The 12,883-nt window shown below is 44.4% G+C and overlaps 1 protein-coding gene and 1 non-coding gene across 2 annotated transcripts; one reads left to right on the top strand and one right to left on the bottom strand.

Annotated features, from left to right (window-relative positions):
• Positions 1–2,056: 2,056 nt before the first annotated feature.
• On the bottom strand, positions 2,057–5,354 carry LOC145050893 (uncharacterized). The gene is made up of 2 exons (XM_078999081.1): positions 4,707–5,354; positions 2,057–2,131 (listed from the first exon to the last, which is right to left on the bottom strand). The coding sequence occupies exons 1-2, from the start codon at positions 5,352–5,354 to the stop codon at positions 2,057–2,059; spliced, it is 723 nt and encodes a 240-aa protein (XP_078855207.1).
• A 1,114-nt stretch (positions 5,355–6,468) lies between these two features.
• On the top strand, positions 6,469–6,575 carry LOC145056043 (small nucleolar RNA R71). The gene has a single exon (XR_013685584.1). It is a non-coding gene; the product is annotated as a small nucleolar RNA R71 (small nucleolar RNA).
• The last annotated feature ends 6,308 nt before the right edge of the window (positions 6,576–12,883 follow it).

Here is a 12,883-nt window from a genome sequence, read left to right as displayed (position 1 = left end):
TCCATTGATTTTTGAATTGACTTTTTCTTTAACCGCCCCTTCAGCGAGGAATTTGGCAATGCAATATGGAAGGTTGCAAAAAGTGTCGGGAGTAATAATACTCCATAAATAGAAGATGTCGAGGGTTGGGACCTTGTCCCAATCCTTCCTCTGGTTGATGGTGCTAGCCACAAAACGGTGAATGAGGCGGTGTATTGGTGAGCGAATGTGGCCTTCTTGGGCGGTGGAAGGGATATAAACTCGGTTAGCGATCTGGTTCCACCATGTTGAGGCCACCACTGCCTCAGGAAGTTCTTTATGGCAGTTCTCCAAAAAAGCTTCAAAATCTTCAGTCATCATCATGTTCTGGTCATAAATTCCTAACCTCCAAGAGAACTCAGCAATGCTGCATTGTCGCAGCTCCCCGCCCAAAGAAAAAGAGATTGTGTTGGGATTGTAATATTCACTACCACCTCGGAATGAGATGGTAGCAAAAAATTCCCAACACAACTCGACATACACGGGTTCTTGGATCTTGAATAATTGTAACCACCCATCACATGTGATGGTGGTATACCCCAGACTGCATTCTTTCACCAAGTAAGGCGTAAGCTCCTCCTCCAATCCCACATTTCCTAGCCACCCCCAGTCAACTGCGTTTGGTAAATGAATTTCCTTCTGTTTGAGCGCTTCCAATCTGTTCTTGGCCCTTATTTGTGATAAATTGGAAGTTAGTTGTTGAAAAGAAAGCCATGGAATATCACTTTGGCTTCCCCCACGAGAAGACTGCCCCCTTCTGGCCATTGTTCCTGCATAGGAATATCACAAACACACAAACAAACAATACCCAATAATTAAAAACAAAGGATTCTGGTCTGAAGAGTCATCTACTCGCCGTGTACACGACCTACTCGCCGAGTAGGATGAACATCGGGACTGTTCGTGCCGGACCTGTGTATACTGTCCAAAAATCCAAAATTTTTCATTGGGGTTTGTTGTAATGACCTATCTAACCATAAATCATAAAGAAATTCATCCTAACATTATCTAATTTATGGCTAATTTGAAACCCTAGAATTTGAGGAAACCCCCAAATCCGAAATCAAGCAAAATCGGGGCAAATCTATGATAAAGATCGAACCTTTAACGAGTTTATAGTGTAAAGATGTTACCTTTTTCTTTGAATGATGAGAATTGAGTGGAAAATTGGAGAGATCAGACGAAATTGCTAAAATCGTCGGGCTGCTTGAGAGTTCGCTGTGCACGGCGAGTATGGGGATGAAATGGGTGAAAACCCTCTTTTTTACAGTTTTATATTTCACCCGTGTTCAGTGTCTACTCGCCGAGTAGCCATACTCGCCGAGTATAATTGCAATTACGCGTTTTTTTCGAGTTACTCGGGCAGGTACTCGCCGAGTATACGTGCCTACTCGGCGAGTAAACCTTGCAGTTTGAAAAAATTGTGAAAATTTTGAAAAATTTATGTATTTTTCTCATTTTTTTAAGCCATCCACCCCACACTCTAGGCATTGCTTTCCCTCAAGCAATTATATTCTCAAAAATAGATGAAGAAAAGAAAAAAAATAATGAAAATAAAGGAAAGGAAAGAAAATGCAAACTTGAAACTCGGGTTGCCTCCCGAGAAGCGCTTCTTTTTAGGGAATCATTAGCTAGACTCCTCCCCTTCTATGTGGTTGCAATCCCTTCCAGCAGCAGCAACTCTTCCATTCCTTCATTCCGGGGGACTCCTTCTTCATACTTTTTAACCCTATGACCATTAACCTTGAAAGGCGTGCCATCTCTTGATAATAGCTCTATAGCACCATGTGGAAACACCGTCTTCACTATAAAAGGCCCATCCCACCTTGACTTGAGTTTTCCCGAGAAAAGCTTTAGTCTTGAGTTGAAGAGCAACACTTTTTGGCCTTCATGAATTTCTTTATCTTTAATCCTTTTGTCATGCCACATCTTGGTCTTCTCTTTATAAAGCCATGAACTAGAGTATGCATCATTCCTTAGCTCTTCAAGAGCATTCATTTGCATTAACCGGTTGCTCTTTAGTTCCTCCATGTTGAAATTACACCTCTTCAAAGCCTAAAACGCCTTGTTTTCTAGCTCCACCGGTAAATGGCATTGCTTTCCATAAACTAACCTATATGGTGTAGTACCAATAGGTGTTTTGAAAGCTGTCCGAAAAGCCCAAAGTACATCATCTAGCTTATCCGACCATTCCTTGCGGTTGCTCCCCACCGATTTCTCCAAAATTCGCTTTAAGGCTCGATTTGTCACTTCGGTTTGTCCACTAGTTTGTGGATGGTATGATGTGGAAAACTTATGGGTTACCCCATATTTCTTTAACACCTTTTCCAATTAGTCATTGGCAAAATGTGTGCCTCGGTCCCTTATAAGGGATTTCGGGACTCCAAATCGTGAAAATAGTTTCTTTAAAAACCGCACCACCACCCGACCGTCATTTGTTGGTAATGCTTGTGCCTCCACCCATTCGTAATCCACCGCCACTAGTGTGTATTTGTTTCCTTTAGACATGGGAAATGGTCCCATGAAGTCAATTCCCCACACATCAAACACCTCGAACACTTGGATACTATGTTGTGGCATTTCATTTCGAGATGAAATGTTTCCCACTCTTTGACAAGCATCACATTCTTTGACAAATTGGGTTGCATCTTTAAAAATTGTGGGCCAATAAAACCCAATGTCAAAGATCTTCTTTGCCGTGTAGTGTGCTCTATGATGTCCTCCCATGGGCCCGCTATGGCAGTGCTCTAATATTTTCCGGCTTTCCTTCCCGAATACGCATCTTCGTATGATCCCATCCGCACAGCTCCGGAAGAGGTATGGCTCGTCCCAAAAGTAATATTTTAATTCAGCAAAGAATTTCTTCTTTTGTTGACTGCTAAAATCTTTCGGGATGTATTTTGTAGCTAAATAATTAGCTATGTCCGCGAACCATGGCTCTTCTCCCACTGTCACCATAATGTACTCGTCCGGGAAGTCGTCTCCATCTTTATCTTCTTGCAATTGCGGGTTCTCCAGTCTTGACAAGTGGTCAGCTACTACATTCTCCATTCCTTTCTTGTCTCGTATCTCTATGTCGAACTCTTGAAGAAGTAGCACCCATCATATCAGTCTTGGCTTGGCATCCTGTTTTGCAAACAAATACTTGATAGCCGAGTGGTCAGTAAAAACAGTAGTTTTAGATAAAACCAAGTAAGGGCGGAATTTGTCAAAAGCATACACCACAGCTAATAATTCTTTTTCAGTGGTGGTGTAATTTTCTTGGGCTGGGTTTAGAGTCTTACTAGCATAATATATGGGTTGAAAGTGCTTATCAACCCTTTGACTAAGGACAGCTCCTAATGCATAGTCACTAGCATCACACATAATCTCAAAGGGTAAGTTCCAATTTGGTGCAATAGTGATCGGGGCATTAGTTAATTTTTCCTTTAAAAATTCAAATGCCTCTAAACACTCTTTAGTAAAATTGAATGGTGCATCTTTTAGTAGTAATTGTGTTAGAGGTCTAGTTATTTTGGAAAAATCTTTTATGAAACGCCGGTAAAAACCCGTGTGTCCTAGAAAACTCCTAATGCCCTTCACATTAGTTGGTGGGGGTAATTTGGCAATGGTGTCAATCTTTGCCCAATCCACTTCAATTCCAATTTTGGAAATCTTGTGGCCCAACACTATACCCTCTTTTACCATAAAGTGACATTTCTCCCAATTGAGGACTAAGTCGGTTTTTTCACACCTAGCAAGCATTAAGTCAAGATTTGTGAGACAATCATGGAAAGAAGATCCAAAAACGGAAAAGTCATCCATAAAAACTTCCATGAATTTTTCCACCATATCGTGGAATATGGCTGTCATACACCTTTGAAAAGTCGCGGGTGCATTGCATAAGCCAAAAGGCATGCGTCTATAAGCAAAAGTCCCACTTGGGCAAGTGAATGTGGTCTTTTCTTGGTCCATTGGGTCTATGGGTATTTGAAAATAACCCGAAAATCCACCTAGAAAGCAATAGTAGCTATGGCCAGATAGTCTTTCTAACATTTGATCAATAAAAGGTAAGGGAAATGGTCTTTACGAGTGGCATCATTTAGCTTTCGATAATCGATGTACACTCTCCAACAGGTTACCGTTCGTGTCGGAATTAGTTCGTTCTTTTCGTTGGTTATGACCGTCATCCCTCCTTTCTTGGGCACCACTTGGACCGGAATCACCCATGGACTGTCGGAAATGGAATAGATAATTCCCGCATCTAAGAGTTTGACCACTTCCTTCTTGACTACTTCTTGCATGTTCGGGTTTAACCTTCTTTGGTGCTGTACAACCGGCTTTGCTCCTTCTTCCAGATTGATCTTGTGGGAGCAATAAGATGGGCTGATTCCCTTGATGTTGATGATGCTCCAGGCTATGGCCCGCTTCCGCTTCTTCAGCACTTACACTAGCTCTTCCTTTTCAGAATTGGACAGGTCAGCAACTATGATTACAGGTTTTTGGTTGCCTTCTTCAAGGAAAGCATATTACAAATGTTCTGGTAAAGTTTTGAGCTCCGTTTTTTGGTTCTGACTGTTGGACTCGCCGAGTGCAGGTAGGGTACTCGGCGAGTTTGTGGTTGTATTCACTATTTCTGCCTTTTCTTCAGAGGAACTCGGCGAGTAGATCGATCCTACTCGGCGAGTAGAGCTGTCAGTTTGTTTTACCAATTCTTCATAATCTGCTTCTTCCAGCAGTCTTTCAATTTCCATCAAGTCTTTTTCTGGATCAAATTCTTCATCATCAGTTGTGAACTTGCTGGAATCTTTAGTTATGCCTTCCTCCAATAATTCGTCAAGCATATCGATTGAGAATGCCGTGTTGTCACTGTTCCTTGAATACTTCATAGCTTGGTCTACCCCAAATGTGACTGAATCTTCTCCTACCCGCAAGGTGAGCTTTGAGTCCCTCATGTCTACTATAGCACTTGTTGTGTTGAGGAAGGGCTTTCCAAGGATGATTGGCACTTGTGGATCCGCCTCCATGTCTAGAATGATAAAATCAGCGGGAAAGACGAATTTGTCCACCTTGACTAATATGTCTTCGCATATGCCTCTTGGGAAGGTGACTGTCTTGTTTGCCAAGTGTATTGCCATGCGAATTGGCCAAGGTTCCGGGAGATCTAGCTTCTTAAAGAATGAATATGGCATTAGGTTCACACTTGCTCCCGAATCGGCTAAGGCATGAATGGTGGCCAAGTTGCCAAATTGGCAAGGTAAAGTCAAACTCCCCGGATCACCTTTCTTCTTTGGTAGCTTATTTAGCATAGCAGCTAAGCAGTTTTCATTGAGCACTACCTTCTTCACTTCTTCCATCTTCCTTCTATTAGTGAGAAGTTCCTTAAGGAACTTTGCATACTTGGGCATTTGCATGACGGCTTCAATGAAGGGTATGTTTATTTGAAGAGTCTTGTTATGATCTAGAAACTTCTGATACTCCTCCTGCTTCTCCTTCTTTGCTCGGGCTGGGTATGGCATGGGAGGCTGGTAAAGTTTTTCAGGTATCTGTTCGGTGGGATTTTGTGATGTACTCGCCGAGTGCATATGTGGTACTCGGCGAGTAGGGCTGTCAGATTGTATGTCTTGGTTCTCTGCTTGCTTTTCTGCCTCCTCCTTCTGTGATTTCTTGGATGACTCAGTCTGAATAGGTTCCAGGGGAGTGATTATCTTCCCACTTCTTGTTGTGACTATGTTTATGTGCGCGCCTCGTGGGTTATTTTCAGTTTTGCTAGGAAGTTCGCCCGGTGACCTTTAGTTGATTTGTTAAGCAAGTTGCCCAAGCTGTGTTTCTATATTGTGGATAGATGCTTGCTGGTTCCTAAGCATGGTCCTTGTTTCTTGAATTGCAGCATCATGATCACTATGTCTTTTTTCTGAGGCAGCTACAAATTTGGTGAGCATTTCCTCCAAGCTTGGCTTCCTCTCTTGCACCGGCTCCTCCTTTTGGTAGAACCCTCTCCCTTTTTGCCTAAACCTTTCCTCCTTGGCTTTCTTGTACTCTTCATAAGGGAGCCAATCTTTCTTTTGTTTGTGCCAGTCTTCATCATATCGGTCTCCACTTGAGTAGCACACTTGCGCCTTCTTGTTGCCATTCTCATCTAAATCATAGTCTCTAGTGAGGTGAGGCCCATTGCAGTTTTCACAACCCACCCGAATAGCATGGATTGTTTGATCCATCTTATCCATCCTCTTATCCATGGTTTTTAGCATATCCATGACCGCGGATAAGTCTTCAGTAGCTGCATAAGCGGCTCCCCTAGTGACATCATGTCTAGGGTTGTGATATTCTCTAGAGTATTTAGAGAACTCTTCAATCAATTCTTTGATCACCGGGGGCGGCTTCTTCGTGAGCGGGCCTTGCGAGTCTAGTAACTGCCTGGTTGTGACATTGACTCCATCATAGAAGATGGATACTTCTTGCTGGCTGTTTAGGTCATGGTGTGGGCAGTTTCTTAGTAAGCTCTTGTACCTCTCCCATGCTTCATATAGCGACTCTCCAGCTTGTTGCTCAAAGTTATCAATGGCCTTCTTCAACTTGGCTATCTTGGAAGGTGGGCAAAAGTGATCAATGAATTCTTCTTTCATCTTGGCCCAAGTGGTGACTGATCCGGGGGGAAGTGACTTGAGCCAGTCTTTTGCAGCTCCTTTGAATGTCACCAGAAGCATACGAAGTAGCTGAGTCTCGCGGGGCACATTTGGAACATTGAAGTAATCAGCTACATCATTGACTTCGTCCAAATGCTTGTAGGCATCTTCATGGTCTTTTCCATAAAAAGGTATTTCTTTAAGTAAGGCTAGGATATGACCCTTTAGCTCGAAGGTAGCAGTCATGGGAATTGCGGGTTGCACAAGTCCCGGGCCGGTGTCGTCGCGCATCCTCTTCTTCCATTCTCCCATGGGGATTTCATCAATGTTAGCCATTGTGATAGCTAACTCTTCCTTGGACTCGGTTTCGTGCTCGTATGTCGGGTCCTCTTCTTCCTCGGTCTCGTACTCAATATCTTCCTTATCCGGTTCATTGATTACTAAGGAAGTGCTGGATGCTCCTGATTTGCTGCTCTTCTTTTTCCCAAAAACAGTCTTCAAATTGGACAAAGGTGACTTCTTTGGTGTACTCGAACTCTCCACGTCCTTTCCTTTGTTTCTTTTCAATGCGGTTTCGGGATCTTCAAACGGGGGTACTAGCGGGGTGTTTGATCCTCTGTTCATGAAAGTCCTGAAATAAACAGAATAAAAACGTAAAGAGAACAAAAAAAATGTACTGAAAAAAAAAATCGAAAATTAACTGCTAAATATGCTTGTACTCGCCGAGTAGGTGCGACTGCACTCGGCGAGTATCAGTGTGATTTTGAAAAAAATTTAAACTTAATATTAAAACTAAACAAATGCTAAAACCTAATTACTAACTACTAAATTGCAATAAAGTAACTTTATGCAAGTAAACTCACACAAAGGATCGAAAAAATTAGGAATTAGATTAATTATTTAGAACCGTTCCCCAGCAACGGCGCCAAAAACTTGATGTGTGTAAAATGCACTTGTTTTATCCCTACTTTTTATTAATAAATTTAGCACACAAAGGCAGTGACCCTATCTTTTAGTGGTATAGTTTAGTAAGTAAGGTATCGAACTCAGGGAACGAAAAATTAAACTAATAACTAATTTTAACTAAAACAATTAATGAAAGTAAAAGGTTTTTCTTCTAGTTTTGCAAGACTAGAAACTTAATCACACCTAATTAACTAATCAACTAAAGAAAACAACTAATTCACCAAATTTGATAAAGATGTTTCTATTTAGGTTCAACCAATTCACTCCTATGGTTATTTTGTATTTATGATAGATTAATTGTTATTGGCTACCAATTATAGTAGTTAGGTTCATGTTCATTACTCCTAACCCTTAGGCAATCAATTAATTCAAGCAGTGATCAAGTGTTTAAACTAATTAATTCCCTAGATTAACAATTTGGATTAAATAAGATTTGTAGTGGTTAATCAATTTAGTGGTTCAATTAACCTCTTGTTTGATGGTTTCTCAAACAAGCTCACACATCAATCTAACTATTGTCTTATTAATCTTAGTTTCATAATCATTAATCCTAAGCATATGATTTAGTGTTCACATAGGCATATGAGGTTAACAACTAAGAGATGTTCATGCAACTTAATTGTCGTCCAATTAACAGAAAATAATTGTGATTAATGCATAAGGTTCTTTAACAAACTTAATTTAATAGATCACCAATAAACAATTAATCAAAAGCTAAGAATTAAACCATAGGAGTTCCTTGGTATTCCCCAAATAGAAACAAAAACGTATTTAGCTCATAGTTGCAGTAAAAACAAACATAAAAACAGAGTTAGAACCAGAGGGTTCACAGAGTAGGGTCCACGGACCCACAGATTTATAGCCTCGAGTGGATAATATGTGCTATGTGTGGTATTTTGGGGAACTCACTAAGCTTTATGCTTACAGTGTTGGTGTTATTTGTTTCAGGTACTAGTGATGTCCGTGGGAAGGTGCTGGCTTGATCAGTACACACACACATGATTTTATGTTATCAGATCTTGGGATTTTTATATGGCATGGATTGAGTTTCAGACATTGATGTTTTTATGAATGATAAACGATTTGTGTTTTTATAAAATGCGAAAAAAAATTGTTTTGAAATTTACGGTGTTACAAGTTGGTATCAGAGCCTTGGTTTGAGGGATTCGAGTATACCTTCGGGCGTATTTGAACTCAAACTGAGGATTTGAGAAGTACTTTCAAAAAAGAGTAAAAGATTTTTGGAAAAACGCAGAGCAGAGTTATGTGTATGATCAGTCCGCGCCCGAACGGTGATTTCCCAAAATACCCTCATGTTATGTGATATTGATATTGATATGATGTATTCTCATGCTAGAGTAGGCTAGGTACTCCTATTAGGACTAGAGTGGCCTGATTTGTGATGCCTTAGCCTAGGGAGAGGTGAGCTGCTATGAGATGCTTGAGAGTGAGTAGGTAGCAGCGAGGGGCTTATGAGAGATCTGTTAGAGAGTGGATTATGCATAATAGAGTACTTGGAATTTGGGATCCGAAGAGGAGGACTTGGGGTGTATTCTGATACGGTGCGGACAGTAGTATTGGGCCCGTACTACTGAAAGCATCGGGGCGGTGTACAGCCCAAGTAAGAATCTTTGGAATACCAAGGATCAAGGAGGAATGAGTTGTCGAGTGTGAGTATGCTCGAATGGATTCTAATTTATCGTATGTTGTATTTCAGAGGTAGATCATGGTGAGGACACGTCTTATGCCTGAGAGCAGTGGGGCCAGTGATGAGGAGATCCGCCGGATCATCCATGAGGAGGTGGCCGCGGCCATCAGGGCAGAGATACCAGAGATGTTCGGGTCTATTAAGGCCACGTTGATTGAGACCTTCGACGAGCGTTATGCCGCTCTTTCTGAGGCTGTTGTTGCAGCAGCCACCGCAGCTATTGCTGCCGCGAGGCCGCAGGGTGGTGATGCGTTGCTGTTCCGAGAGTTCAGCAACACAAAACCGCCGGAGTTTGATGGGACCTAGGACCCGGTGGCGGCTATGAGATGGATTTCTGACATAGAGGGGTGTTTCTTCACTTGCTCATCTCCTGAGCATTTGAGAGTTCGGTTCGCGCTGAACCAGCTTCGCTTGGGAGCGAAGGACTGGTGGAAATTTGTGACAACGCACTTTACGCCTGCTGAGCTTGCGGCAGTGACCTGGGAGAGGTTCACTTCCATGTTCCGAGATGAGTACGTTCCCCAAATGGAGAGGGAGCGTTTGGCCCAGGAGTTTCTGAACCTCAAGCAGGGTACTGAGTCTGTTACGGTGATTACCAGGATGTTCCACGAGAGGGCGATGTTCTACCCTGAGCACGTGTCCACTGAGCAGGCACGTATGAGCCGATATCTGAGTATTTTGAGGCGAGACATTCGGGAGTTCGTGGCGAACTCCTCGTACTGGACATTTGCCGAGCTTCAGGCAAATTCCCGGCAGAGGGAGATTGAGCTAGAGACTCAGGCCAGGGAGGAGGCGGAGTCTCAGGGGAGGGATCGGCGACCGGCACAGTCCCAGCCGGCAGCCAAGCGGGCCAAGCCCGCTGATCCCAAATCGGGGAGCCAGAAGGGCCGCACTTATGGAAAGTGCGGCAAGGGTCATGATGGAGTATGTAGAGCTGGATCTTGCTACAAATGTGGCAAGGAGGGGCATATGGCCAAGGACTGCCCCAAGGGGTTTGCAGTGTGTTTCCACTGCAACCAGACCAGACACCGGAAGGCGGAGTGTCCGTAGTTGCAGGGATCAGCTCAGCGAGCACCTCAGGGATTTTCCCCTGCCGCCATCAGAGCCACCGAGAGTCGGCCAGTGAAGGTCGAGGCGCCGAGGGCACGAGGGAGAGCCTTTCAGTTGACCGCAGAGGAGGTCCGCGCAGCGCCCGATGTCGTGGCTGGTATGTATTCTTTCGTGTATTTATTTTGATGTTGAGATATTATGCTTATATTATGTTATGCGTAGGTACTTTTCTTGTGACATCTGTACCTGCCTTGGTGTTATTTGACTCGGGTGCGAGTCGGTCTTTTGTATCTTTGGCTTTTAGTCAGCATATCAGTGTTAGTCGTGAGGCATTGATTCGGCCTCTGAGAGTTTCCATAGCTGAAGAGAGGGTGATATATGCCACGGAGGTTCTCCGGGGGTGCGTGTTCAAGATTTTCGGTGTTGAGTTCCCGATTGATTTGGTTCCTATTGCGATGGGTGATGTCTGTGTCATTGTGGGCATGGACTGGTTGAGCAGATTCGGTGCAGTTATCGACTGCGAGCGACAGCTGGTGACCATACGAGACCCTAGTGGGGGAGTTCTTACGGTGTACGGCGAGGGTACACGTTCTGGATCAGCGTTTTGTTCGGCCGCTAGGGTGAGGCAGTGTCTTCAGCAGGGCTGTAAGGGTTTTGTGGTGCATGTGATGGATACGCGGGTGGATTCCGAGAGGCCGAGGTCAGTTGAGGAGGTTCCGATAGTGCGTGAGTTCCCGGATGTATTTCCAGAGGATTTGTCGGGTGTGCCTCCTGTGAGGCAAGTGGAGTTCAGTATCGATTTGGTTCTGGGGGCCGCACCTATCGCTAAGTTGCCTTATCGCCTTGCACCTCTAGAGATGCAAGAGTTATCCTCGTAGCTTCAGGAGCTGCTGGGGAAGGGGTTTATTCGTCTGAGCAGCTCGCCGTGGGGAGCGCCTATCCTGTTTGTCAAGAAGAAGGATGGTTCACACCGGATGTGCATTGATTACTGGGAGTTGAACAAGCTGACGGTCAAGAACCGTTACCCGTTGTCGAGGATAGACGATTTGTTCGATCAGTTACAGGGAGCATCTTGGTTCTCCAAGATCGATTTGAGGTCTGGATATCATCAAGTGAGGGTGCGAGATGAGGACATCCAGAAGACAACGTTCAGGACGCGTTATGGGCATTACAAGTTTGTGGTGATGCCTTTCGGGCTCACCAATGCCCTGGCAGTGTTCATGGATCTCATGAACCGAGTGTGCAGGCCGATGCTAGATCGGTCAGTGATTGTATTCATCGATGACATTTTGGTATATTCGAGATCTAGAGAGTAGCACGAGGAGCATCTGAGGGAGATCCTCAGAGTTCTGAGATCGGAGAGGCTTTATGCCAAATTCTCCAAGTTTGATTTCTGGTTGCGAGAGGTCCAGTTCCTGGGTCATCTCGTTAACCAGAAAGGGATATTGGTCGACCCGGCCAAAGTTGAGGCGGTGATGAGTTGGGAGGTGCCGATGTCACCCTCCAAGATCAGGAGTTTTCTAGGGTTGGCAGGTTATTATCGGAGATTTATCAAGGATTTCTCTAAGATCGCAGTGCCACTCACCAGGTTGACTCGGAAGGGTGTCGCTTTTTCATGGGGCCCCGAGCAGCAGGCCTCCTTTGAGACGCTTTGCCAAAGGTTATGCGAAGCCCCGGTGTTAGCCCTCCCGGAGGGGATGTAGGATTTTGTGGTATACTAGGATGCATCGATCTTGGGGTTGGGAGCGGTGCTGATGCAGAGAGGGCATCTGATAGCATGCGCATCGAGGCAGCTGAAACATCATAAGACGAGGTATCCCACCCATGATCTAGAGTTGGGGGCAGTGGTGTTTGCCCTCAAGATTTGGTGTCACTATCTGTATAGGGTTCGGTGTACGATATACACGGACCATAAGAGCCTGAAGTATTTGATGGATCAGCCCAACCTAAATATGAGGCAGAGGAGGTTGTTGGATGTGGTCAAAGATTATGATTGTGAGATTCTGTACCATCCGAGAAAGGCTAATGTGGTAGCCGACGCCCTGAGTCGCAGGGCGGAGAGCGCCCCATTGCGAGGTGTATGTTTGCGATTGACCGTGATGGCTCCGGTGTTGGACACAATTCGTGGAGCACAGGCTGAGGCCGTGAGATTGGAGAACCAGAAGAGGGAGAGAGTTGTTGGGTTGGTATCGGAGTTCGTTACCGATAGTCAGGGGCTTATGACCTTTCAGGGGCGTATATGGGTACCGTTTGTGGGAGGGGCGCGTACCATTTTGATGGAAGATGCTCATCGGTCAAAATTTTTGATCCATCCTGGGGCCACTAAGATGTATTTGGACCTGAGGAGGGAGTATTGGTGGCCCTGTATGAAGAGGGATGTTGCGTGGTTTGTTGAGAGGTGCTTAACCTGCCGTAGGGTTAAGTCCAAGCACCAGAGACCGCATGGTAAGTTGCAGCCGTTGGAGGTTCCCGAATGGAAGGGGGAACAGATCACCATGGATTTTATCACCAAATTGCCAAGGACAGCTATGGGAGT

Source organism: Lactuca serriola, chromosome 5 (genome assembly GCF_051521515.1).
Source record: "Lactuca serriola cultivar US96UC23 chromosome 5, Lser_US96UC23_V15, whole genome shotgun sequence".
Lineage (NCBI taxonomy): Eukaryota > Viridiplantae > Streptophyta > Magnoliopsida > Asterales > Asteraceae > Lactuca > Lactuca serriola.
Note: the sequence above shows the minus strand (reverse complement) of the source record. Positions and strands in the feature narration are given on the sequence as shown.

Bases quoted from the DNA above. Each gene is read 5' to 3' on its own strand.
- LOC145050893 (XM_078999081.1), bottom strand. From the start codon at position 5,354: ATGGAAGAAGTGAAGAAGGTAGTGCTCAATGAAAACTGCTTAGCTGCT. The intron at 2,132-4,706 runs GTAAAACAAACT...TACACCATATAG, and splicing joins AAGCAGATTATGAAGAATTG to GTTAGTTTATGGAAAGCAAT.